This window comes from Cygnus atratus, chromosome 21 (genome assembly GCF_013377495.2).
Source record: "Cygnus atratus isolate AKBS03 ecotype Queensland, Australia chromosome 21, CAtr_DNAZoo_HiC_assembly, whole genome shotgun sequence".
NCBI lineage: Eukaryota > Metazoa > Chordata > Aves > Anseriformes > Anatidae > Cygnus > Cygnus atratus.
This window is the reverse complement of record NC_066382.1, coordinates 5,238,283-5,265,115: the sequence shown is the minus strand read 5'-3', so window position 1 is coordinate 5,265,115 and position 26,833 is coordinate 5,238,283. Positions and strand designations below refer to the sequence as shown.

General features: G+C 39.3%; 1 protein-coding gene across 2 annotated transcripts in view; it reads left to right on the top strand.

Moving 5' to 3' along the window:
• The window catches only part of MTOR (mechanistic target of rapamycin kinase), a 65,690-nt gene that overhangs the window by 37,355 nt on the left and 1,502 nt on the right, over positions 1 to 26,833 (top strand). For both annotated transcript variants that reach the window (XM_035557526.2, XM_035557525.2), the window contains 28 exons: positions 110 to 249; positions 2,925 to 3,025; positions 4,213 to 4,328; positions 5,677 to 5,754; positions 6,135 to 6,242; positions 8,127 to 8,252; positions 8,891 to 9,022; positions 12,077 to 12,192; positions 13,496 to 13,613; positions 14,367 to 14,573; positions 15,174 to 15,274; positions 15,540 to 15,636; positions 16,268 to 16,366; positions 16,958 to 17,080; positions 17,676 to 17,858; positions 18,513 to 18,647; positions 18,938 to 19,112; positions 19,413 to 19,548; positions 20,139 to 20,286; positions 20,995 to 21,117; positions 21,569 to 21,651; positions 23,204 to 23,276; positions 23,785 to 23,859; positions 24,374 to 24,509; positions 24,804 to 24,869; positions 25,565 to 25,645; positions 25,944 to 26,024; positions 26,690 to 26,795. In XM_035557526.2, coding sequence (XP_035413419.1) covers positions 110 to 249; positions 2,925 to 3,025; positions 4,213 to 4,328; positions 5,677 to 5,754; positions 6,135 to 6,242; positions 8,127 to 8,252; positions 8,891 to 9,022; positions 12,077 to 12,192; positions 13,496 to 13,613; positions 14,367 to 14,573; positions 15,174 to 15,274; positions 15,540 to 15,636; positions 16,268 to 16,366; positions 16,958 to 17,080; positions 17,676 to 17,858; positions 18,513 to 18,647; positions 18,938 to 19,112; positions 19,413 to 19,548; positions 20,139 to 20,286; positions 20,995 to 21,117; positions 21,569 to 21,651; positions 23,204 to 23,276; positions 23,785 to 23,859; positions 24,374 to 24,509; positions 24,804 to 24,869; positions 25,565 to 25,645; positions 25,944 to 26,024; positions 26,690 to 26,795 — 3,263 coding nt within the window. The remainder of the gene's footprint in view (positions 1 to 109; positions 250 to 2,924; positions 3,026 to 4,212; positions 4,329 to 5,676; positions 5,755 to 6,134; positions 6,243 to 8,126; positions 8,253 to 8,890; positions 9,023 to 12,076; positions 12,193 to 13,495; positions 13,614 to 14,366; positions 14,574 to 15,173; positions 15,275 to 15,539; positions 15,637 to 16,267; positions 16,367 to 16,957; positions 17,081 to 17,675; positions 17,859 to 18,512; positions 18,648 to 18,937; positions 19,113 to 19,412; positions 19,549 to 20,138; positions 20,287 to 20,994; positions 21,118 to 21,568; positions 21,652 to 23,203; positions 23,277 to 23,784; positions 23,860 to 24,373; positions 24,510 to 24,803; positions 24,870 to 25,564; positions 25,646 to 25,943; positions 26,025 to 26,689; positions 26,796 to 26,833) is intronic.

Genomic DNA, 26,833 nt, shown 5'->3' with positions numbered 1-26,833 from the left:
TGATCACCACAGAGACAGAATTTTCCAGGAAAAGTAGCAGTAGTTAATACAGAATGGTGGATGTTAATGCTGCTATTTATTCTGATTTTTTTTCTTCTCTATCCCCCAGGAAATTCAAGCCACCTGGTACGAAAAGCTTCATGAATGGGAAGATGCTCTGGTGGCCTATGACAAGAAGATGGACACAAACAAAGATGATCCTGAGCTGATGCTAGGACGAATGCGTTGCTTGGAAGCACTTGGAGAATGGTAAGGGGGAATGCCTGGAGATTGAGAAGAGGACAGTTATACTGGGTGGTCTGTCCTTTATTAAGATCATATGCAGCCTCTCCTCTTGCTGTTTTATATTTCCTTCTAGTTTCAGAAATTCAAGTTACTGTACTTGTTAAAAATCTTGCCTAACTCTTCAGTGGTTGCCATCATTTGGGTGTTTTTTTTTTTTTTTGCCTGAATTCCTTCTTAATACTGCTTACCTAATAGTTCCAGCATTTCCAGCAATTTCTTGCCTTTTTCATGGTAGTCAGAAAAGGAAATACTATCTCTAAATATTTGGGGGTGGACTATCTGATAAGTTAAGGTCTCTCTTAAAGGGAATCTACAGCCTGATCATCAGATCAACTCCATTTTTAAGGGAAAGAAGTTATTAAATAGAAAAGACCTCTCAGGAAATGTTAACTGGGCAGCATTTGTCAAAAACAATCATAAAAGGAGCTCGTCATGGCCCTACTTTGTAAACTCTATTATTAAAATAGAAGAGATTTCTGCATTTACTTCTGGTCAGACCTCATATGCCTATCCAGAATGCACATCTTCTGCACAACTGCTATTAAAGTTGTCTGCTTCCCAGTAATCACCTGGGTGTAAGAATATGCTGAACAAACTGCCCCGACTTTAAAACCCTCTTACCACCTCTCTTGCAGATGACTGAGTTTTTTATTATTACTTTTCTCTTTTAGTGCCAATTAAGCATTCCCTTTGTGTGAATGTTTGGGATTTCAAACCCTGTGTAAATGTGTGTTGTCAACATGTAACTGATTAGAGTAAGTTTTCATGAGAAGATGACTTGGTAGTGACTTACAGCCTACTGTTAAGTAGGGGCTTCTGTTTTTCTCCCCGCTACCCTCAATTCAAAGAAGCTAATTGGAGAAGACATATCCTGTGCACTGCAGTGTGCAGTTCTACCCAGGGGCATAACTGATTTGGTTCAGGAGCCGCCTTTGTACTGAACTCTTTGTGTCACTAGAGCTCTCTGCCGATGGGTCCTGACGTGAACCCGTGGGATGGCACACAGTAAGGAGATTCCTCTTCACTAACGTCACTTTATTGTTAGCGAAACAGAGCTCTTTGAGAAACCTAATTCTGACACCATTTTTCTACCGTTTTTGTTTCTGGATGAGGGTGAGGCATATTGGGCATGTGTTTTTTTCAGTAGCAAAAAGTCTTTTACTGGGCAGTTTTGCAGTCACCTTTTCTAGGCAGTAGGCAGTTTCCAGCAGGGATTCCTTCCTCCTGCAGAACAAATATTTGTGTAAAATGCCCTTTCTGAGCCTTCTCACAAGTTAGTAACAAACATATTACAAAAGAAATCTGTTCTTCTGTGGAAACTAGACATTAACTTAAACATGTTCTCAGAGACAATCCTACAAAGATCTGTGAGTTTGTCATGGGTCTGCATTGCATCTGTATGCAAATAGTATTTTTTGTTTGTTTGTTTTCCCTTACAATGCAGAAGTGCCATTGCAAAGTGCTGTCTGCTACCTTGCAACCGACTATAGAGACATCATCCCAAGACTGAGGATTCCTTGGTTTGGCTTCATCACTAGTGTTCAACATGATTATTTTGTGCTGTTGGAGTCTGCTTGGCATAGTGCGAGATTTAATCTAGAATTGATACTGCAGAGCATCATTATTTTAGTACTCTGTGCAGTGACATTTTGAAAATACAGACAAAATTTTCTTAGCCATCTGTCTTCTGATGTAGTTATGTCTGCAAGATCCATACGACTTTATTAGCATCTACTAGGTCTTGATTTACTGCTGTTGCTAGGTTTGGCTTGGTTTTTCATTTGTTCTCTTGTTTGTTTGTTTGTTTTTTTTCTCCTGGGCTGTTAAGCTGTCAGAATGACTATCTTGCCTGTGGCAGCCCATTGGGTCTGTTTGACTAACTCATCTTCCTTTTTGGGAGGGGAGAGGATGACCGTAAAGAAGGCAAGTTGGCAGCTATTTCACTGCTACAGAGTATCCAGCCTGAGAAATTCTGGAACTGCATCACCCACAGTAATTGGTTTGATTAACAGAGCATTCACAGTTGCTTTAAAAGATGCAATATAAAAAATCCTGATCTTTCGTCTCTGCTGGAGATGAAAGATTCAGAGTCCCCTCTGAGATCTTGCCATGACAAGTCTTCATACTAGGTTACAGCAATACTGATTCTTTAATTTCTGTTTTCAAAGTTTGTGTGTTTATCCAAAGTGTTTGGTAGTGGGAGCCATTCATAAGCTACTCAGATCATATATTCTTTGTAATGATTCTTGCAAAAAAAAAAAAAAAAAGAAAGTCCATTGTTTGGTGACTTTTGTGGGTTTTTTGCCTTTTTTTTTTTTTTTCCCATGGATTTATGGGCTGGATTTGACAGATCAGTTCATAAAATAGGCATTACTAACTGCTGAAGAACAAATGCCGACTATTGTCTGGATTTGTTTTCAAAGCCTAGTGTGATCTTAAATTATTTCTGGATGGTAGGGTGTTTGTTATCAGACTAGTGTGTCTCAGTTGGCCAGAAGAGAAGAGGCAAATCCTGTTCTCCACTCTACATAAAAAGAATTGGGGCTGGTTGTCTTCCAGTGTGTGGAAACTGATTGTTTAACAAGACATAATTCTTAGAAGAGGCTTTTCACTGATTAGAAATTGTGGATTCTTCTTAGGGGCCAGCTCCACCAGCAATGCTGTGAAAAGTGGACACAGGTTAATGATGAAACTCAAGCTAAGATGGCGAGGATGGCTGCTGCTGCTGCTTGGGGTCTAGGTGATGTATCCTTCCAGCTGTGCTTGTGTGATAGTATATGACAGGCAACAGTATAGAAGCACAAATAGTTCTAACTTTCGAACTACAAAATATAAGAAACAGATGAATCAACACAATTATTTACATCGGGATATGAAGTAGGTGTCATTCAACACTGAAGCCCTTTGGAAAACCTGCATTTACATAAGGTCTCCCTGTACAGTGTCATGTAACAGAGACTGCCTCATGGGTCTGAGTAGATAATCAGTTGCTTAACTGGTCCTTTTTGCTCAGTTTTATACTGAATGTAGCTCAGACCTGCAATGAGGCTAATAGAATTGTATGATTTCTGGCAGACCCTTATTTACAAATTAGAACTGTCTATTGAGCATTTTGATGTGTTGTGTTGGCTGAGCGGACAATCATAAGTGCAATATATCTATAGATGGTCCACATATCAGTGATAGCGAGGTATTTACTAGATAAGCTTGTAAACCTCTTGCTGTCTGCCATCTGTTGCTGAGAGAAGTTAGTCTTTTGCTTTGTAGAACGCTAACTCATTCAAATGTGCTGGAAATGTCAGCATTTCAACTTTTTCATCACAATGAATGTAAGAAACTTCTTGATGAAAACAACCTGCCTAGAAGAAAAAAAATCTGTTTTTGCTTGTATATAATTGTGTGTGTGTGTGTGTATGTATACAGAGAGAGAGAGAAATCAAAACATGCTTTGTTCAAAACTTTGGACAAGCTACATAGCAAAACATAGTGATAAATGCCCATAAACAGTCTTCCATTACATTAATGCAGAGACCCTTAAACAATCACCTTAACTACACAAAAGATCAAAAGTGCTTTGCTGAAAGTGATGGATGGTTCCTCTAGGCCAATGTTTGGCAGTGGCAAAATGACTTAGAGAAAATGTTAAAACCCCCGTGATTAACGTACCTGATCATGCAATATTAACTGAGAGTCTTCTGACATCTGTCTTGAAGTAGAAATTGATTAATTGTAAAGATCAAAGAGAAATGATTCAAACAGATATCAACCTTCTATTAAATTACTGTATGTAGAGGGAACAAATAGCAGTCCTTATTGCCATACTGAATTCAAGCCTAGTCACTGATGTCTAAGCACTGTAGCATAATTCTGTCCTTCTCTCACAGAGAGAGAGCTGCTGTATTGCTGAGGATATTTGTGTCTCTGCAGGTCAGTGGGATAGCATGGAAGAATATACCTGCATGATCCCAAGGGACACCCACGATGGTGCCTTCTACAGGGCTGTGCTGGCTCTTCATCAGGACCTTTTCTCACTGGCTCAGCAGGTAACTATCTTCCTTGTTGGCTTCCCAAAAGCTAGTTTAGGATGAACTACATTTAGATTACGTGGCTGCATGAAAAGACATGCTGTTCTAAAGCAGTTGGCTATAACATATGAATTGCCCAATCTTTTTTTCTATTGATGTATTAGACCTTGGCAATGGAACTAGTCTTGTATTTCTAGAAACACTGCAGTGAATATCTGTACAAACAGCAGAGGTCCAGAGCTGTAGAGCACAGTCTTAGTCATTCTTAGGCTTCTTTACTTTTGTCTGTTTTTTAGCCAGACCGTGCAAGAAGATTGTCTTAGCAGTGATTCCATTCTGCAAGATCCTGCTTTTTAAAAGGCATTACTGAAGTAAGACATGCATAAGATTCTCTACGAGTATCCTGTGCGCTTATATCTGCTGCAGTTTTTTCAGTGAAGTGCTCATATATATCATGTACCCGAGCTTCTGCTCTGATTTTTCTGGTAGCAGTGATAAATCTTAAATCGAGATGAGAAATCAAGGCAAGGAATGAGTCCATTAAACAGAGCTGTAATTGTTATGCATGCTTGCCACGGAGGAGATTTGCAGAGGGACGTTTTTCCCTCTGTAGATGTGAAGCATGTTGTTTACTTTCCAAGGAAGCTCAAGTAGCATTTCTCAGAATTCTGTGCGGACTTGCCAACTTAGATAAAGGAGTAAGTCGTTCAGTCTGCTCTGTCAAAACCCATACATAGATTTGGAGTGATGTGCACAGTAAAATTAGCCAGTATTCAAAGGGGTAGAGTTTGTGATTAACCTTTTAACACTTTGAACAGGAGAAACTATAGATAAGAGGTTATGTAACGACTGGAACCAGAGGAGGACTTATTTCATGCTTGAAGAGCATGGCTTAGTGGCAGGGAGAGAAATGGAATTTGCAGATCCTGTAAAACTCATAAAAACCTGTTGGGTTATGTAAAACAGTGAAAACCATTTTCTGTCATTGTATATTAAGAGACATTCCTCGAGTCTTTCTGTAACTGACTCTCTTGCCCTAGAATGTAAAACTATCTTCCTCCATAAATGTTATTGATGATCTCTACAGTAGCAGTAGGATTAGAAGTACTGCAAACTTTGATTTGGTAGAAGGACAAATTTCAGACTGTTCAGGTGATACAAGAAGCCTTCTTCTCCTGTATTACCTACCCCTGGACGCAGCTTTCCTATCAATTCTTTCTACTGGTAATATCCTTTGCTGATCCTTGTTGGAGATTGGGAACAATGCCAGCTCTGCTCATGAGATGGAACAGATGAACAGCAGTTTGAACAGTTGGCTCTAGATAAAACACCCCCACCTTCCCTCAAAAATCTTTCTTCATTTCAGTGCATTGACAAGGCCAGAGATCTGCTAGATGCTGAGCTGACTGCCATGGCAGGAGAGAGCTACAGTCGAGCCTATGGGGTAAGTGTCTATTAGCCTTCATTCCCATCATTGCTGCTTCATAATACCTCTAGAAGTTATGTAAAATTTCTGAATAGTGTTTGTATCAAACATAAGACCTTTGTAGGCCCGCAAGTTAAATGGCTTTTGTCATGTAACTACTACAGCTTCATAAGAACAACTTAGAGACAAATTAAATAGTGAAATGAGCTCCACCCCTCAAAAGAAATAATTGACATCTACGAATTTTGAATCAGTGGATCATCTAAATGTCAGTATATAGCAGTCTGTCCTTTACCTGTTGGGAAGCTTATATACTTAAGATTTTGATGCCAAAATACTGTTCGTTAATTATAGATTTGTCTGTAGTGATTGGGATGGAATGTGATTGTTTCCCTCAGGCTATGGTATCCTGCCAGATGCTGTCAGAGCTGGAAGAGGTTATCCAGTATAAACTTGTACCAGAACGCCGTGAGATCATCCGCCAGATATGGTGGGAAAGACTGCAGGTAGGTCCGTGTAAAGATCAAGGATGGAGATGCTGATATGTTGAGCAGGAACAGCTTCCGTTAAAGTCAGTGCGATGGCTCAGCAAATCTTTCTCTTTCTATCCCAGCAGCATATGTGCTTACATGGCTACATGCTTTCTGTCTCCATTGCATTTGTCCCTGTTGACTTCTAGGTTAGTCTGCCTGAGGTGTCTACTGATGTGACACCTTAATAGGGGGATTTCAGCCTTGAGAAGGATGTGTGCAGAATAGACAGGCTACTAGCTTCTCTAAGGCTGCTTATCTCAGTGTTGGATCTCACCCCAAAATACTGATTTTGATAAAGCTAGTTAGAACTTTTTACCTGACTTAGTTGCACATTCTCTCACAATGCTGGTAAACTGGTGAAAGAATTCACGTGTGTGTAAAAGATTGTCCTGTTCCTTTTTGGCCTCTTACAAGAATATTTCCAATTGATTAGCATTGTCCTCTTTTAAATCAAGTTTAGCAATGCTGCTCTTCTTGTGTTTGAAGAAAGTTTGTGCCTTTCTTACTGCCTTCTTGCAACAAAATTCCAGAGCACCTCTGAACATCTAAAAACAGCCAGATATTTTGCACTGCAAATAGTTTAAAAAAAAAAAAAAGTATAGGGTAAAATGCTCTAAATACACCAAATTTTGGTAGAGTGCATGGAGAAGGGATTTCTCCTCATGCAGAGTTCTCTGCTGCCACTGCTGTATGTGCCTCCTTATGAAAGCCTGTTGCTGCTGCATGTTTTTTAGCTGTTTGGGAAACTGTGACAAAGGTTTTAGTCTCCCATCTGCGCTCCTGTCTGGAAAAGCTCAGGAGCATTCCACAGGGGTGGAGAAACAGTGTGGCAGGAAGTGTAATGTCTGAATACAGCTGTTTATGGTCCTGAAAGCAGTACATACAGTTCTTGTGCATTTTCTAGCTTCTTTTTAATAATTTTCAAATGCCTATTGGATGAGTTGTTTATTTGGGTGTCAGGGAGCAAGCTTTGTCCAACTTCCCAGCCCTCAGTTTTGGGGAAAAATCCAAAAGGAAAAGAAACAGATGCTTTGATACTCAGGTGCTTGCTGCAGTTGGGAATTCTCTTGTTTACCTCACAACTAAATCTAAGTCGTCTGTGGATCAGTACCAACTTCAGAGCATCACTGTTACTCTGAAGTACTTGACCATTACAGCAAGCACCTTGTGTTTGGTCATTTCTGTCCCTTCCATAATTCTACTTTACTGTAGCATCCTTGAACGCTTCAAATGCAGACTCATCCTGTTCTGACAACGTTGTTGCACCTTTCCCTTCAGGCAGACAAGAACTAGACAATGCTTGTACAACCACTGTAGCATTTGGGACTACATTTTCTGACAGAATGTCAGTCCAGTCATGCTAGTTTCTAAAAGCAACACATGCAAGGAGAAGAAAAAGGGTGGTGATTTAAAAAAAAATAAATAAAAACCTGTCACCATTTGGTTTTGTATCATCTCCATATGGGGGTTGTCACTGTTTAAACTAAAAATAGACTTTTAGAAAGGGGTTGAGAAGGGTTATAAAACTCTGGAATTGCTTTGGAATGATTTTGGATGCAGTTCTGCTGTAGAAGCTTTTCTCCTTTTTCAGTTAGAGGATGTTGTTAGGCTGCAAGCACTGAGCTGAGTTCTCATGCACTCCTGTCTGCAGATATAATGGTCAGGGACTTAACCAGCTTCAACATTGCAGTGCTAAGGAAAAAGCCGGATAGTTCTTCATGTCGGCCTGCTGTGATTTATGGGTACAGGACTCTCTCCATCTTGGGAAACGTCCCTTCAGATTCTGAATTAGGCTTAAGGCTCTGTAGAGTAGACTGTAGATACAACACTAATGAGTTTTCTTCCTTTTTCTCCCAGGGCTGTCAACGGATTGTGGAGGACTGGCAGAGAATATTAATGGTCCGGTCTCTTGTTGTGAACCCTCACGAGGACATGAGAACTTGGCTCAAGTATGCCAGCTTGTGTGGCAAGAGTGGGAGACTGGTGAGCATTATCAACCTCTACAACAGGTTTTTGGACAACTGACCGTGCCAGATTCTTTCATTGCTTAAATGGGATGAGCTCTCTTGCAGAAGAGACTGGTCAGAAAATGCTGAAATGCTAAAATTGTAACCAGCGTAGAGTTAATGCTTGTAGCCAGGGTTGTTTTTGTGAGACTTATGTGAGACTTGTGTTATACCTGAGAGCACCTTCGAGACAGTTTTTTGTTACCTGCTATACCCGAAAGTAGTTATGCAGCACCGCTAATTATTAATAATAGCGCTCTCTGATAGAGCAATCTTTGTCAAATCTAGAAAGTGATGATAATATCATGAAATGTTACAGTGACTGTTGAAATTGGATTGTACGATTTATTACCAAAAATATTTGAAACAGACTTCACACACACTACTGGCTTCTGAAATGATAATCTAGTGCTCAGGTCCAGCAAAGGTATATGATTTATAATGCGGCATTCTTATGAGTCGAGGAAGTGGTAAAAAGTCTGCTTTGTCTGTATTTTATATGGAGGGTTTGACTTTTTCTTTTTTTTCTTAGTGGCAGGCAATTCTGGGATGAATGTGAGATGGAGGTGAGAATGAGCTTGTTCTAACCTGTTTTTAACTCGTAATTTTCTCCAGGCTTTGGCCCATAAGACACTCGTCCTGCTTTTGGGAGTAGATCCATCTCGACAGCTGGATCACCCGCTGCCAACAGTGCATCCCCAAGTGACTTATGCGTACATGAAACACATGTGGAAGAGTGCCCGTAAGGTACAAAGGAACATAGTACCCTCTACATTTCATTGCTTAGGTTTTGTGCAGTGCCCGTACATGTTAGATCTTCGTAATCAACACAGGACAAAGTCAAGGCTGAAGGTTTTGCTTTCTTCACCTAAAAAAAGAGTAACTGGTCCCTTTCCTTATTGTTTTTTAGTAGACAAGCTTTTGAAATTTTATTTTAAATCTCCGTAGTGACAGAGAAGGCCTGGCCCAAGTTATTTTCTCTATAGAAAGATTATCTTTGCTAAACCAGTATCAGCTACTCATGGCATGCGGCTAAGATTAATGGTTAGTAGTAGCTCTTCTGTCCTCACCAGAGTTTTATTGCGTAGGCTCAGTACTTGACTTTTAGTCCACTGTTCTGATTGCCAGGTCTCCACGCGGTACATATGGTCAGGGTTACACACTGAAAGAGGGAAGGAGGATTTTTATTTCCAGTGTTAGAAGAATTTCATGAACAATTTGTACTCTAGCTGTTGAGCAGAACTGATTTTTATTAAGGACATGATTGAAAACTTCTAACTGAAAGACAGCTGAAAAGTACATAAGGTTTTGTCAGGGGAATAGTTTGGCTCTGAAGAGCCTAGGGTGAATGTTTTTGACATTGCAACACAGAGAATTTACATACCCAGACTGGAGCTTATTGGATTTGAGTAACTTATCTTTTTTTTTTTTTTTTTTTTTTTTAAGATACATTAAAGCCTCCATTTATTCTCATGTTCTGCCACGTCTTTTTTTTTAAACTTTTCCTGGCTTTGGGATTGCCAGCACTGGAGCAGAGCCACTTCTATGGGATGATTGCCATGACCTAACTATTCTTTATTTGAATTTAAAAAACAGAAGGGGATGCTGATGAGGCCCTGTTCTGTTGGCTTTGTAAAACAGTGTAATGGTCTCTTGCTTTCTTCATTCAGGAGTATATGGGTCATCTCTGCCTGCCTCTCTGACTGAAAGTGAACTTTTCTCTTTGACCTGTGATAAAGAAATAGGCAAAAAAAAAATGCAGGAAGGCACAAAGATTAAGGCAGGGAAGATAATATATTTAAAAGAAACTGTTACAAGATTTTGTGGAGCCCATGAAGATGGGAAAAAATAGACAAGCAGCAAATATGAGAAGGAGAAACAGAGGTGGCTGCAATCACAGCCTCTTGCTTGTTGAATGATTTCCTGTTTTCCTGCGACACATAAGCTGTGTGAATAGGGACTTTCTTTTGCTTTAACACATTTTAAGTGGGAGTGTACAGTGCTGAGGGAGAAGTACTTTCCCCAAAATAGCACTAATCGTAGACCTGCATATAAGTCCCAATACTTTCTGTGAGCACGCGTCTGCTGGAAGGGCTGACTCAATGATTCAGACTTCTGTGGCACTTGGAAAGTATATGCTTAGTTCTGAAATTCACAGCTAACGGTGTGGCTCTGTGGCAGAAGGAGCTAAGTTAGGGTACAGTGGAGTTTGCAGTCAGACTCCAGTGTCTGTATGTACCAAACACTGAAAGTGTCTCGGGAATTCTCCTGTGCTGGTACCAGGAGCATTAGGTGGTTGGGTGTATCCTTCTGCACTATTTTGAGGTAACTAAATAATACGTAGTCAGACATAGTGATGTGCGTAGGCCAGAGGTTTAGGAGAGTCTGTTCGATTGATTTGGTATCCTAAGCAACAACCCAGTGAGGTAGGCTGGCACGGTATGAAATGACCATTTCCTCTAGCTGAGGAGTTTAAGCTTGATTGGTTGACTTAAAATATTTTCCTTAACATCAATTTGGCGCTTGCCAGCAGGAGACAAGCTGGGATCTGGATGGAAACCTGCTATATAGCGCCTGGAGAGCTGCACAGTAATCTTTTCTCAAACAACAGATAAAAAGGTGGAGAAGTAAACCCCACTGCATTTTGTTCTAAAAAGGACTTTTGCTAGCACCTTCTCTCCACGGGCATATCGTATAGCAAAGCTGCATACAGGTTTAGGAACTCAGTTGTTAGCGAAAACATACTCCTTTCAGTCTGGGACGCTCTGTGTCAGTTTCTGGTGATTAATTTTCAATATTAATGGAAACTGAAGAATTTTACCCTGTGTATTAACTCCACAAGCAGATCATTGGGTGTGTCTGGATATGAGAGAGGGCACATAAATGTTTGGCAATGTCTTTTTGTCTATTTTTTGATGAATGTCTGGCGCAACAGCATTACCATTTTTAAGGTTATTCTTCCCTCCCACTTCTAATTAAGTATCTAGGTTATTAGTTGTGGAATGCTCCCACCCTTAATAATGTGATACTTTAATTTTGCCTTGGGCTAATATCCTTTTTCATGACAACTGACTTGCGCATGCTGACATTTGAACTGGACAGATAAGGCATTTCAGCTCAGGTGATTCTTGTCTCACTCTGAAGTATCTCATTCCTGTAGGTGGAACAGAAGTAAATTGGACTCTTCACAGCACATTCTGCAGTTTCTGACCTGAAATGACCTTGCAGATTGTAAGAGCTTTCTTCTGATTGTTTCCAGTGAAGCATACGCACTTTTTTTTTTTTCTTAAATTGTCAGTTTCTTTACCCCCATACTTCTTCCCAAGGAATTTCAAAACATGTTCCCCTAGAATTCGATAGTGGAAGTTGCTTTATGTAGTCTGCTGGCAAAGGAGCAACATACATTTGTACTTCCTAAACAACTTCAGAAGGAATCTAGATTTTTCATTTGTTGAAATAACTCATAGTTTAGGTCCTGTGGCGTGTCCTGTAAGTCTAGCCAAAGCTTGGGGTTTAGGAGGGAAGATCAGGAAGCTGCAAATTTTCCTTTAGGCAGTATTTTCTCAAATTGTCTTCTCCAAGCCATAGCATATTACAGATAGGCTTCTCAGGAACTCATTTATTAGGCACAACAGACCCAGTATAAATTGATTCTAGAGGTATATAAATGGTTAAAAGGCTTTGAAAGAAAACAAAACTGTATTTTTTGCATTCAGTGAAGTCTTATTTCCACCTTGTCTGTCTTTTGTGAATTTTTATTTAACCCCCACGGTCCTTACCACAACCATCATCCGATTACAGATTGATGCGTTCCAGCACATGCAGCACTTCGTACAGACAATGCAGCAGCAGGCACAGCACGCTATTGCGACCGAGGACCAGCAGCACAAGCAGGAACTCCACAAGCTCATGGCACGGTCAGCACCTGGTCCTTGGAGACCCTTTAGCTGTATGGCGACACCGATGCTCTTCCTAAGGTTGCAGGGTCCATGCAGATGATATGTTTCAGATAAGGCCCGTTCTTTAATTAAGAGGAATGGGGGACTTCTCATTTAGATGGTAGAAACCCCTTTGGTACACATCATTATTTAACTCATAATTTTTGTAAACGTTATTACGATACATCAGTGTAAACAAGCTCGTATTTGTCCCTGGCAGCTGCTTGTGTTTTTCCAGCACTGTGGCTCGCTGACAGAAGGCATAGCTCTCATCCTTCTTTTTTCAGGAGACCCAGTCAGTAGGAAAGAAACGCTTCCCACATGCCTGGCAAATCTCTGCTTGGCAGTGTGTGCCCTTAGTACAACAGCAGTGCTTTGGGCATTCGGTGCTCAGCATGGGATTGTCTCTTAAAATATTGTTGTATTAAAAATACATCTCATAAGCTCTGTTTTCCTCCATGAGCCTGGGGTTACCAGATCTGTTGTTTCCAATTTAAAGAAGAAATTGCATAGTGTTCACTACTGAACAGATTGGATTTTTTTTTTTTATTATTTTTAAGGGATGCATGCACTTAATTTAATTTTATGAGAATGGAAACCTGATAATAGCATCATCTTAGCTTTTTCAGACTAACTATCCTGGAAGACACGTTAGTAATGAGTTATTTTTCTTGCACAAGGCTTGCTGGAAAACTCAAAATATAGAAAGGACAGCTGTGTAACTGTGATATTTAGTCTGAAGGAGCAAAGTATTAAACCTTGCACAGACCTTCACAGCCACACCCTGCTGCAGTGAAAATATGTTGTTTTTCTTTCTTCTGGGGGGGGGGATGACTTAATGGGGTTCTGGCTTGGGGGAAGAGCATTCAGTCTGTTTCCACTGGCTGGATGGTGGGTGTTCTCTCTAGAATTCTAGTTCATGTGGTGATAAGTATAGCTAGTCAGCACATATGCTGTGTGACTTTTATCGTTACTAATTAAGTCCTTTGATTCTTTTGCTAGTTAGTTCTGAAATGCATTTTATAACTGGGGACCAAAGTTTGATCCTTGCCTTGCTTCCTAGAAGTGAAACCAATACCTACTTAGCTCCACGCTTACAAGCAGGGTGTAGATGTTTTGAACCTTACATGTTAACGCATACGCTCACTGTGTAGAAGAGGCCCACTGAGTGGGTTTACCACACGAAATACCTTTCCAACTTTGGATAAGAAGTCTGCCTCTTAAACCAGCAGACTTTGTTTTCATTCTAGGTTCTGAGTCAATAATCCCTTTGCTTAACCAGGTGTTTCCTGAAACTGGGTGAGTGGCAGCTGAACCTGCAAGGCATTAATGAGAGTACCATCCCCAAAGTCTTACAATACTACAGTGCTGCAACAGAGCATGATCGCAACTGGTACAAGGTCAGTAAGGAAGAGGGTTCCAGGCACAGTTGCAGGGAGATCAGTGAATCTGATCACATCCAATAACATAAGAAAGGAAGATGGCCTGTAACTATCTGCCTTGTTACTCTGGGTAAGATATAAAAAACAAGAATGCAATTATGAGATCCTTGTTTAGAATTTTATCTGGCTGGTACAACTAGGCCACAGTTCAGTTTCTACCCCTCCTTTAGGGACTTTCTCTCTTGTCAGTTAACCGTGTAGGAAAAAGGATAATCTAAATGAAAAACATTTATCTTGTATATATCACTCAGTGTACTTGAACTAGGAAAGGACCCTTGTCACTAATTCTCCAAAGAGCCTTTGATATCAGGGTTGTGAATTAACATTTGATGCCAGATCTTTGGGGCAGCAATCTCCTGTATCTCTTCTCATTACACCTCCCCTATTCCTAGCATATTGTTCATTTTAAGCTTTGAAAAATTAAGGAGCATGGGAATGTAATCTGATTTAATTTTTGCTCCTTTGATGCTCTGATGTCCAACATGAAGCTCTTAGCCAAGAACTCACCGTGATGTTAGGATAATAAGGCAATTAAAATTACAAGTGATTAGAGAAAGCAAAACATCGTGTTGTCTGCAGGGCATTACTTACTGCTCATCTGTGGACTCAGAAAGGTTGGATTATTATCTCTAATAATTAGAAAGTACAGGTTGTAGAAAGGGTTTCTTCATCGTTATGATTTTTGTTGAAGTTCTTCTCTCCTCTTGGCAGGCCTGGCATGCCTGGGCAGTGATGAACTTCGAAGCAGTGCTTCACTATAAACATCAGAACCAGGCCAGAGATGAGAAAAAGAAACTACGTCATGCCAGTGGAGCCAGCATCACCAGCGCCAACACCGAGGGCAGCAACAGTGAGAGTGATGCAGAGAGCACAGAGAACAGTCCCATCCCATCTCCAGTGCAGAAAAAAGTCACTGAGGTATTCATCTTCCCTGTTTACCTTAAGAGATTGTTACTTATTTCTCAGAAATGAGAAAGGTTTATGGTGGGGAGAAAGCTACTATGTAGGTTTGGTTTGTGGACGTTGTCTGTGTATATATGCTCATAGCTACAGCAAAAGCGAGGAAGTTCAGGTTAAGTCAGTCATAGGGGAAGAGGACTAAAAGTGCAAATGACCATAAGTTAGCTGTGAACAAAGAGCAAAGGCATGGAAGGCTATCCTAGGTGATGGAATGTGCTTAAACAAGTTCTCCTGTCTGAGCCCTTTGTGACAGACTTTTACTTACCAGTTATAGCAGAGTTGTAGCTTTTAGACTTCTTTGCTGACCATAGTTTTGCCAACAAACTGAAGTATAAAAACATTTCACAGTATGTTCCCTCCCATGCTGAAAGATCTATATAAATACAGATCAATGTAAATATATTTTGTCAAGCAAAAATAAACTTCAGGAGCAACATGTCCTGTGAGGAGTATAAGCAGAAGTCAGCTATAACTTGGATTAGATTTGCTTCCACTTTTAGGATTCCTTTGGATTGATATTCCTGTGTAGAACTAATGCAGCAATTTTCATTCCAAAAGGATTTATCTAAGACCCTCTTGATGTACACAGTCCCTGCTGTCCAGGGTTTCTTCCGATCCATATCTCTGTCTCGAGGAAACAACCTACAAGACACTCTCAGGTATGTAATAAAGGAAATGAAATGTAGCTGATAAAGGCACATGGTTTAAGAATAGGTAGAATCTGTTTCTGCTGCTTGTATTGTGGCTAAACTAAGTGAATGCTTAGTCCAAGCAAATACATGTTAGGTGGGTGAGCCTTTGTCCTCCTACCAGTGCTTGGTTCTTGGAAGAGGAGTTTCTTGTAAATGGGTGTGAAGTTATTTGACTGGAATGCTTGGTTATTTTTGTTGTTTCATTCCTAATGAACGCGTTTCTTCTTTTCAGGGTCCTTACTCTGTGGTTTGATTATGGTCACTGGCCTGATGTGAACGAGGCTTTGGTTGAAGGAGTCAAGGCAATCCAGATAGATACTTGGCTGCAGGTAAGGAACACAAAGCACTAAGGCAAATCACAGTTTTAGCAGGAGTTTGGGGATCTGTTACATGTTGGTCATGATTTTTTGCTAAATAATTCTGTAGGTGAGTGGCTAGAGCAGTGTGTTTGCAGTACAATTTGTAACTGAATTAACAAGCATCTTGAATACAGACGGGGGAAACATTCTTGCATTCATTTTTGTATTTATATGTAGACTAGTGCATATGAATGGGAGTGAAGATTCTAAAATTGAAAATGATATGTGTCCAGTGGTGATCAAGTATAAAACAACACTGCTGCTCTGTAATCCAGACAGTGAGTCTATTTCAAGACGAATTTCTAGAATGAGTCTTGTAAAAATGACTTAATTTCTTATTTGAACATTGCACTTCCAAGACAGATCTTACTTCCGTATCAAGGTCCTATAATAGTTTTGCATGACGCTTGTCATCTCACTGAGCTGTTCTGCATTTCTGATGCTGGTTGGAATTCTGCTGTGTTATCCTCTATCTCAAAAATGAATGATGGGCCTCTATCTCCTTTAAAGACTGTGAGGTCTCTGGCAGAGGGCAGAACAGCCTGTGAACTGAACACACGAGATGACAGGGATGTTTGTTTTTGCTTATCTGTACCATTAGGTTATCCCTCAGCTCATTGCAAGAATTGACACACCTCGACCATTAGTAGGACGTCTCATTCACCAGCTCCTCACAGATATTGGACGGTACCATCCCCAGGTAAGCTTTGGCTTAGAGGACGAATTTCCATAGACTCGTAGCCAATGAAGGCATTTTCTGTATATTCTATTTCACTGAGTCTAGATACCTGCGGTGGAAGTCACAGCAGGTGAGAATTGGGGCTGTTGCAGTTCTGAGGGACTATTTCACCTCATCCCTCTTCAAATAAAAATGAAAATAATAGGTAGATGTGCCATGCAGCAGGGCAACTTCTCTCCTTCTGATAGAAAATTGGATAGCGCAGATCACCTTCTTAAATCTAATCTAATTAAGTGACTATTAAGAGGCTGCTCCAGAGGTGATTTATCTGAATTCTTCCCACGGTGTGGAAAATCACAAAATGCTAAAGGCAGTTTTCTGTTCTTCCTGTTTAATACAGGCTCTTAAAATCATTCTGCTATTCAGAAAATTAGTCTTCTGAGCTTTTCAGGTTGGAAGATGTCAAATAGCAAGTTCCTATCATCTCTCTCAAGAAGCAAGATTACTTTCTCTTGTCTGCCCCTAAGACTGCTGTTAGTGTTTTGCTAATCTTTCCATTTATGAATCTTTTCTGTATGGTTCTAAAATGCAATTGGTTGATATCTCTTGTAGGCTTTGATCTATCCTTTGACTGTGGCCTCTAAATCCACAACCACTGCTCGCCACAACGCTGCAAATAAGATCTTGAAAAACATGTGTGAGCACAGTAACACTCTGGTACAGCAGGCAATGATGGTGAGTGCTTAGTGTACAGTGAGGTGTGTTGTGTTTCAGATACAACACAGAAATGATTGATCAATGTTCATTTTGTTCAAGTAGAGATTTTGTTTTGTTTTTTCTTAATTTGGAAGTACTTTTAGTATTAATATAAATTAATGAGAATAATTTAATATAAAAAGAGCCATAATATTCAGACACTGAGATCTTCTGTCTCCTTACAAATAGAGATGGAATAGATGAAGAATCATTGTTTCACAAAAAGGTATTTTTACTTAATGAAAAGTGGAAGCAAAACAAGCATAGCATGGAAAGAGTGATTTAATTCAATTGCTAAAACTTTCTATGAATAAATGAAAAGTAATGCTTTCAGGCCATGTTACACAAATATATAAAAAAATTTAAAAGGCAACAAATGCAGTGAGAAAAGCCTGATGAGCTTCTTGGACAGAGAGGTATAGCAGAATTGTGGGAGTATTTGTAGCTCCCTCTAGCTGACAACAACAAATATTTCATAACCACTAGAAAAGAAAGTAGTTTTTCATTATTAAGTTAGCGTACATTCATAGTGGGTTTTTTGAGTATTTCATCTTTTTTTTCTGTCCCAAAACAGGTGAGTGAAGAGCTAATCCGAGTAGCTATCCTATGGCATGAGATGTGGCATGAAGGGTTGGAAGAAGCATCTCGCCTATACTTTGGAGAAAGGAATGTCAAGGGAATGTTTGAGGTGCTGGAACCACTACATGCAATGATGGAGCGCGGGCCTCAGACTTTAAAAGAGACATCCTTCAATCAGGTATCAGCAAATAAACTGCTGTTTGCCCTCAAAATTAGGTAGGACATCCACCTGCCCCAGATGAGTTCCAAGAACCACTGAAATCTAATAGAAAGAGGAAGGCTGTTGAGCCTGATTATGTTAGCTGCAGATTTCATTACTTTTGCTTGTTTCTGGATCTGTATGATTCCTGGTGACTATGGTATTACATGGGTATAGCAGTGCAGATATTTAGTCAAATATCTTTGGAGTCTTATGTTAGCTGGGTGTCTGATGAGGTTTGGAAAACATAACTGCTTTGCGGTTAACTCTTCTAACTCCAGTCTGCTTTGCTTTGTGATAACCGCTAACGTGGATGGTAGACACATGACCTCTCTCAAGTCAGCAAAAGGAATTCGTTTGAGCTTGTGAGTCTGCTGTTAAAGGGTGATTCTATTCAGTTGCCTCCTATTGTGAAGTGTATTTGTGAGTAACTTTGCCTCAAAAACTCAGCACTTGTCTTAGATTTGGGAATTTCAGGATCTTTAATTCCAACATGCTATAAATATGTGGGGTCAAGTATTTGTAATGCAATTTGAAAATAGACTGTGATGCTCTATGTTGGTATTAAATGGTCTCCACCTGTTCCACTGTAGTCTATAGAAATGTTTTTCTTGTTTTTCACTTCCTCCCTAGGCCTATGGCAGAGATCTAATGGAAGCTCAGGAATGGTGCAGGAAGTACATGAAATCAGGAAATGTCAAGGACCTAACCCAGGCTTGGGATCTCTATTACCATGTGTTCAGGCGTATCTCAAAGCAGCTGCCTCAGGTGAGCAGAGAGGTACAGTTCTGTTGTGGGCCTTACAGTGCAACTTGTCAATATAAATCTGTTTCATGTTTTCTGTTTGTTTGAAATATTCAGATTCAGTATTCTGGGAATAACTGCATGTGATTTGCTCAGAAGCTGCATAAACAGCAAACTTGCAGCTTACACACACTGAAGTATTGACAGCTGACTTTGAACTGTTCTAGGCCCCTTGCCAGCATGAACTCTTCAGATGTTTAAATGAGTTTTAACTGAAATGCTTAGAGGGATTATATTTCGTTTGGTTTTGGTAGCTCACTTCTTTGGAACTACAGTATGTGTCTCCAAAACTCTTAATGTGCCGGGATCTGGAATTGGCAGTGCCAGGAACGTATGATCCCAACCAGCCCATCATCCGCATCCAGTCCATTGCACCCTCACTGCAGGTCATCACCTCCAAGCAGAGGCCCAGGAAACTAACGTTAATGGGTAAGAGGTAGCAGTTTTTACGTTGTTATTCTGGTATTTAAACAGGTGTTGCTTTTAGGTTGTACTCTGTGTGTGTGTGTGTGTGTGTGTGTATATATATATATATATATATACATACACACACATCTATATATATATATATATCAGGTAAAACTTCTCCAACTTTTCCATTCCATGGATGCATTTCTTAGTAGTCTGGTCAGTCTGACTGCCAGATTTCTCAGTTGTTGGGTGCACTTCTGTTTACTCTTCTATGTTTGTTCAGCAAGGATAAACTTTTGCCTATTAATTCTTCTGCAGGAAGCAATGGGCATGAGTTTGTATTCCTTCTGAAAGGTCATGAAGACCTCCGCCAAGATGAAAGAGTGATGCAACTTTTTGGGTTGGTCAACACTCTGCTAGCAAATGACCCAACTTCTCTTCGTAAAAACCTCAGGTATGTGTTAGGATAATCACTGAATGTGCTTATGCACAAGTGACATTCAACAAATATAATTTCCAAGGAACCCTTGGCACAACCAGGTGGTTTGCGATGAAATAGAAAATCTTGTAACTAAGGTGATTTGAGCACACAAGGAAGTGCACATTTGTAGAAATCAAATTTGGAGGAAATGTATCTTGAGGGAGTTTGTTTTCTTTAATTCAAGTTGCATCTTGTGAATTGTTGTCATCTTTAAGAAAACCCCTAATTCAAGATAGCTTGAGGTCTGCCTTAGGGAGCCTAAGAGCGGTCTTTCTGACAAGGATTTTTTTTTTTTGTAGTCACTAAATAGCTTGGTGAATAATCACTGGCTGCAATTCTGTACACTCTTTCAACCATGAACATACCAAACCTCATGTGCAAATTATAGGTCATTGTGGGTGACATGACATGTACCTTCTGAAAGCAGTCTTTCAGTGAAAACCACACAAGCCATCCATTTGGATGTTCCAGGTCTGTTTCAGAAAAAGAAGAACATGTAGAAATGTAGCAACTGGTAGTAGCATACAACAATTTGAGCTCTGATTCCCCGTTTTCTCCTGTAGCATCCAGAGATATGCTGTTATTCCATTGTCAACAAATTCAGGCTTGATAGGTTGGGTTCCTCACTGTGACACGTTGCATGCCCTCATCCGAGACTACAGAGAGAAGAAAAAGATCCTGCTCAACATTGAACATCGCATCATGCTGAGGGTAAGGGGCAAAGCTAGCAGATTTTTTGGTACATTGTTTTAGGACCCCAGTGTCTAAGTGAAGAATAATGGTGCACACATCTTTCATATTTTACCTGTTTTCTGATTTGTTGTTGGTACCAGTAATAAATGCAAGAATATCAGATAAGAGTTCTAAAATGCTGCACAAAAAGTGAAATTGGCCATAAATGCAACTTTTTCTCCTTTTCTGTTTTAGCAGTGACCACAAGTTGTTACCATCTGGTGACTAAAAAGTGTTTGGAGTTTTGCATGAATATGATATGCCTTTATAGAAGGTGCCATGTTGCTGGCATTTACAAACATTGTGACTAAGAAACAGAGCCAAAATTAGACAGACTGGAGAAACAGAACATTACTAGAAAGGTTGGAGTTGCTTGCCAAAAAGGCAAGTGTGTGCCAGCCCAGAAGATGTATTTGGAAAATGTTTTTCAAAACATTTACATCAGTAGTATTTTAATTAAATATGGCTCTGGACTATTTTGTGGATGCTAAATCACTTGCTGTCCCATTTCAAATGAATTCTTCACTGTTGGGTAGTCATACTATTTTGGGAACATACTGGTCAGTCTACAAATAATTTTATCAAGTTTATCTTGAAATTATTTGTGCTTACTATGTTTCTTATAGTATAGCTAGGGATTACTGAATGATTTTTTTTCAGTTACTGAATGTCACTTCTTAATTATAGATGGCTCCAGATTATGACCACCTGACTTTGATGCAGAAAGTAGAAGTATTTGAACATGCTGTCAATAACACAGCTGGTGATGACCTAGCCAAACTGCTGTGGTTGAAAAGTCCAAGCTCAGAGGTTAGTTCAGCACATGCAATCACTTGTGTTTGGCAATCAGCATTATAAGAAATTACCTTCTCTGCAGAATGTGTGAGAGGTGGGTGTATTTACACATCATAAACTCCAGATGAATCACTGCAGAATGTGCGTCCCCTGACAAGAAGCCTTGTAGGACTCAGATCACAATGACTGCCAGAGTGTGGTCGAAAGCACAAGACTGGAGAATGAAGTTTCATATGCTGTGTATGGGGAGAGATAAGCAGGAGCCCTGGGATATGTTATCGTAATGGCTTAGACATCTAATTCAAGGCCACAGTATGTTTGAACCCCATCAAGCTACGGAGTGTATTGAAACCTAAATATATCACAGTTCAGCTTTGTGCAAAATGCAGTGGTTAATGTATGAGTTTAAAATACAAGCTGAAACACACAATGTGCATGACTGGCTTTTTCTCTTTTGTCTCTGTAGGTGTGGTTTGACAGAAGAACAAACTACACTCGTTCGCTAGCTGTGATGTCAATGGTTGGGTACATTTTGGGCCTCGGGGACAGGTGAGTGTAATTGCAAAGGTTTCTTTTAAATAAAAGCAAAGACTGCGTAGGCTTCTCAATTTGTTCCTTGGATCTGTTCTTATGATAACATCTTTCTGTGTGGATATTGCTGAGTTGTAATGACACCATCTTTCAAGACCTAATTGTGCTGCCATTATTTTCAACACTACAGTGTTGTAGGGTTTATGTGTCTTGAGTACAGATAAGAGCTTTTTTTTTCTGTTCTGAGGGATACACGCAGGATTACATCAAGAGCCATAAGTTCTAGTTTTGGCTTTACCTTTCAGTTATACAAAGGGAAATCTTTCTCCATCCTTGCTATAAAACGGAAATAGTGTTGTCTCTTGCCACCAAGCTTTGTGCTTATGTGTGCTTCATGCATATGACATTGCTTTTTTTTTTTTTTTTTGTGCGTGATAGCTGTTACAACTGCTTATATACACCCAGATTTCTGAGGAGGAAGGGCACACTATGATCAAGTATCAGTTCTTATTCTCTGAAGTAGCAAAAAGAAATTCAAGAAGCATTTAGTGGCAGAGGTCTTCTGATTCCCCCTCCAAATGGATTCAATACACTACTTATTTTGCAGCTTGTTTTGCTTGATGGGTGTTCATTCTGTGAAGCAGGAACCTCCAGTGCCATGTGTGTTCACAGCAGCTGTCATAGACACATGAATTCCCCATAAATACTCCTCAAAGGCTGCTCTAGACTGAAAACAAATGAAAGTTGATGTTGGCTTTGAGTATTACTTAAGATTATGGTTTTTTTCTGATCTGCAGTGCAGATGTTTTCTGGATGGAAGTACGTACTTTAAACAATTTGTCAAATGGAAAAAATAAAATGAACAAATATTGGATTTAGTATGTGATTTACTGTCAAAAGGGGGATGCATAATTTCCAAAATATTCCTGAGGACAATAGTTTAGAATTAAGGTCTGTAGTGCAAAAACAGCTAAATCCTCAAATGCTTTTATGAATAAGCTTTTATTCCTGAACTTAAAGACTTACGATGAAATTTTGAACTGAAAGACTTATATAATGAAATTTTAAACCTTTGAAAATTGGATTAAAACAAAATCGGAATAAGTCAACATGAATAACAGCATCTTTGTTTCTCTTAGTCAAGGTTGATTCTCTTCTCTTCTCTTCTGGTGGTATCCAATTTGCATTACTTCACCTCTAACATAATTCATTACATATTTCTATACTGAAAAAAATGAAAAAGCATAAAACAAGTAGAACTTATCCTAACTGAAAAATAGATGTTCATATTCAAGAACTGTACTGATGGCTCTGGTCCAGTGGGTTGTTTATCTTCCATGGTGAGACAGTCTCTAACTCCTGAGAAGTAATTACAAAAATAATGTGATAGACGCACTGTCAGGAAGCTTTTCTGTTCACCCTGAGATTGAAGATCTCAGACAAGAAAGCTGTCACTGGCTGTTCTCATTCATGAAGATAAATATCATTTCAGACTGGAGCTGTGATTTACTCTGTGTTTTTTTTCTTAATGATCTGTCACTCTGCTTTTTCTCCTACTCCTTCATCAAAGACACCCTTCCAATCTGATGTTAGACAGACTGAGTGGAAAGATCTTGCATATCGACTTTGGGGACTGTTTTGAGGTAAACCTTTATATTTGAACATAAATTTTAGTAATATTTCACATTTTCTGGTGGAACAGAAATCTATAAGCTAGGACAAACTGGCCTTGGAGAGTGGTCCTGGGCAAGCTGTTTGGCTCTTTTTTGGGCTTCACTTTACCTACAGTCAAAATAAAAATAGTAGATACTCTATCTCAGAGGCGTGTCTTGGTGATTAGCTAACCACTCTAGAACAAGTAAGGAAGTGCTAGCATCATTTTCCGTAAAATTTTTTTGAGCAGTTTAAGCTGATGATAGGCAGTCTAGTCTGTTGTTTAACAGTAGCAACATGGGCACATGTTTAGGTTTTCCCTGTTACCTAGCTAATTATCCAGCTTCTCCACAGAATTTGTTGAAACTCAAGAACAACATTGGGACTTATTTTCTGTTTGTAATACAACCTTTGGGGTTGAAGCAAGAAGAAAAGTGTTTATTAATTCTTAAATAATATGTTCGCTACTAATTTATTAATTCTCTATCACGTGTGTAGGTTGCAATGACAAGAGAGAAGTTCCCTGAGAAGATTCCGTTTAGGTTAACAAGGATGCTGACAAATGCTATGGAGGTATACATCCCCTCTTTAATATGAAGGGAATTATTCCTCGGGAAGGTGGCACCAATTTATCTTTTTTTTTTTTTTCTGTATTTACTGTTGTGGGTTAAACCTCTCCAGTCCTGCACAAAGGAGAGGTGTTAATATTTCAGCTGCATTTTGTGTAAGTTAAAAGATCTCCTGTGGACTTTACAATACGTTACTGTGGAAAGCAGCTTTTTCATTGATGAAAAAAAGATTTAAAAAAAAAATCCAGTTTCTCAGGCCTTCCTCAGTTTCCTTATTTCAAACAGCTATTTGTGTCAACCAAATGCAGCCAATAGCATGGTATTTTGCAGCGATCATCTTGATGGCAGAAGGGGGCACAGAGTGTAATGAACACGTATCGTGTTCTCCTAATGAACAGAGAATGGCAGAAGAGAATTTCAATTCAAAGCAGAAGCTGTTCCCTGCTCCCTGAAAAATAGGGTTGGAGTTGTATAGCAAACAAAGCAGCATGGTTGATTCACTTCTTTCTTTTCTGAAGGTGACAGGCCTTGATGGCAATTACAGAATCACCTGTCACACAGTGATGGAAGTCCTGCGTGAACATAAGGACAGTGTCATGGCTGTGCTTGAAGCCTTTGTGTATGATCCGTTATTGAACTGGAGGCTGATGGACAGTAAGTTATTCTGATAAAACATTGTCAGCAGGAGACTCATCACTCTGATTCAAGTTTTATTCATACAAGAAATCCAGAGGCCTAAAACCCAGTGTCTGTTTGAGGACAGTCTGGTTAAATTGTTGGTTTGCAAGTGCTATTTACTGCACGTGCTTTTAGGGATTATAGTGTAAATTTAGCATGGTGGTTAAAACCCGTTTGCCCTTAAACAGATGCAGAACTTAGCGACACACAAATTTGCTGCAAAACACTCAAATCCCAGTTGATACTTTTCAACCCTTTATTTTATTGCAGCAAATACAAAGGGCAATAAGCGCTCACGAACAAGAACAGACTCCTACTCAGCTAGTCAGTCAGTAGGTGAGTAAAAACAATGTTGTGTATCGTAAATGTTTGGAGCACTTTTTTAACAGTGTACAAGGCTGGGAAGATATTTTAAGTCTTCTTTCTTTTCAAAAGTAGACAAAGAGCTTATTGTCATTAGCTTTTGGACTGGAAGTGGTGAGTTCAGTACTTTAGCTCAAAGAGCAGACGCCCTTTTACAGTTACATTAACACCCTTCTGGAGCATATAAACTGATGTAATCCAAGGAATAATTGACATCTGATAGTTATTTACTTAGCTAACAAATTTTAGTGTGCAAAACTTGGCAAGTAATCACCTGAGTGTTGAAGATTTATTACACTGAATCTTAGCAGTTTGCTTTTGGACTACAGAATAGTGACAGCATTTCATATGGAGTGTTTTATAGATAAACATTTTTGATGTAGTTTTAAGTTAATTGTGTATCACTTCAAAGTATCTTTCAAGTACACTTATACAAAATGTTCCTAAAAGTTGGATCAGGCCTTTGGGTGTATTAGCAGGGGAAAAACAATGTTTGCTCCTGTGTTACCTTCTGTTAGCAATAGATATGTGTAATGTGCTTTGTCACAATCAAGTATGCTTTTCAAAGGAGCTGGTAAAACAGTTTTATTAATGTATCCAAAAGAATGTTACTTTACCTGCATTTCAGTTTTAAGTTTGTGTTTTTGTTTTCGTGTTTTTATCAAAAGAAATGTTGGACAGTGTGGAACTGGGTGAGACAGCCCATAAGAAAACTGGGACCACAGTGCCTGAATCCATCCATTCCTTCAGTAAGTTTCTTTAAAGTTTTCACACTGATGCGGAAATTGTTCTTAAATATTGAAATTTCACCTTGATCCTCATACAGTCACCTGAGATAGGACACATACAGTTCCTCGTCAGCATAGATGGGGAATATAATTACCTGTTCTCAATTCCAAAAATGGTGACAGAAAATGGACTGGTATTTGGGTTTGTTAGCTCTCAGAATGGTATTTGGGAAGGGCAGATGTAACAGTAGGGGGAATGTATTTATTGTTTAGATGAAGTCCTAATTCTTTGGTTTTTGTTTTAACTTCTGTCTTGTAGTAGGAGACGGTCTAGTGAAGCCGGAAGCTCTAAATAAGAAAGCAATTCAAATCATCAACAGGGTTCGAGATAAACTCACCGGTGAGCATGTATTTATGTTTATGTGAGATGCACATAAAATCTGATGAGATGGATCTGTGCTACTTTTAGTGTTCATATTTTGTGTTAATGCTTTAATTTAACATATTCTGATTAACTGCCTATTTTCTTGGGGTTTTTTGTTTGTTTTGTTCTGTTTCGTCTAATGCCTAATGTGCTGCTGCCTGCATTTAGGAAGAAATTAGCCTGATTTGAAAAGTACAGTCCTGATTGTAGTTAAACAGACTTCATATTTTAAACATCATAGGTTGTTGATGGAAGTCAAATGTCTACTGTCCTGCTTTATAGTTGGCAGCATTCAGTTGTAAAAATTTCAGGCTTTCAAAGTTTTATGTGAAAATACTCTCCACCTGCCAATTAATGCACTTGAAGTGATTGGGACTATGATTCCAGCTGCTAGAAAGCCACCTGTTGTTGGAAAACACTTCTTTAAATCTGTTATTTGAAGAAGATGAAAGGAAGAAACCACAATGTCAAAAACAGGACTCTGCCTTTAGATGTTCTCCATCTTTGGAAATTTTTGTATTTTATATACAGTAAGGGAAGGGTAGTAAAAGTCCCATCAGTCCTTAACTTGCCACCCAGAAGCAATTTATGTTTGTGACCTGTGACTTCCATTTATGTTTTTTCATACCTTAATTTCACAGGTCGAGACTTCTCTCATGATGAAACTCTTGATGTACCCACACAAGTAGAATTACTCATTAAGCAAGCTACTTCTCATGAGAATCTGTGCCAGTGCTACATTGGATGGTGAGTTTGTCATTTAGCTAACCTTGCAAAAATCTTCT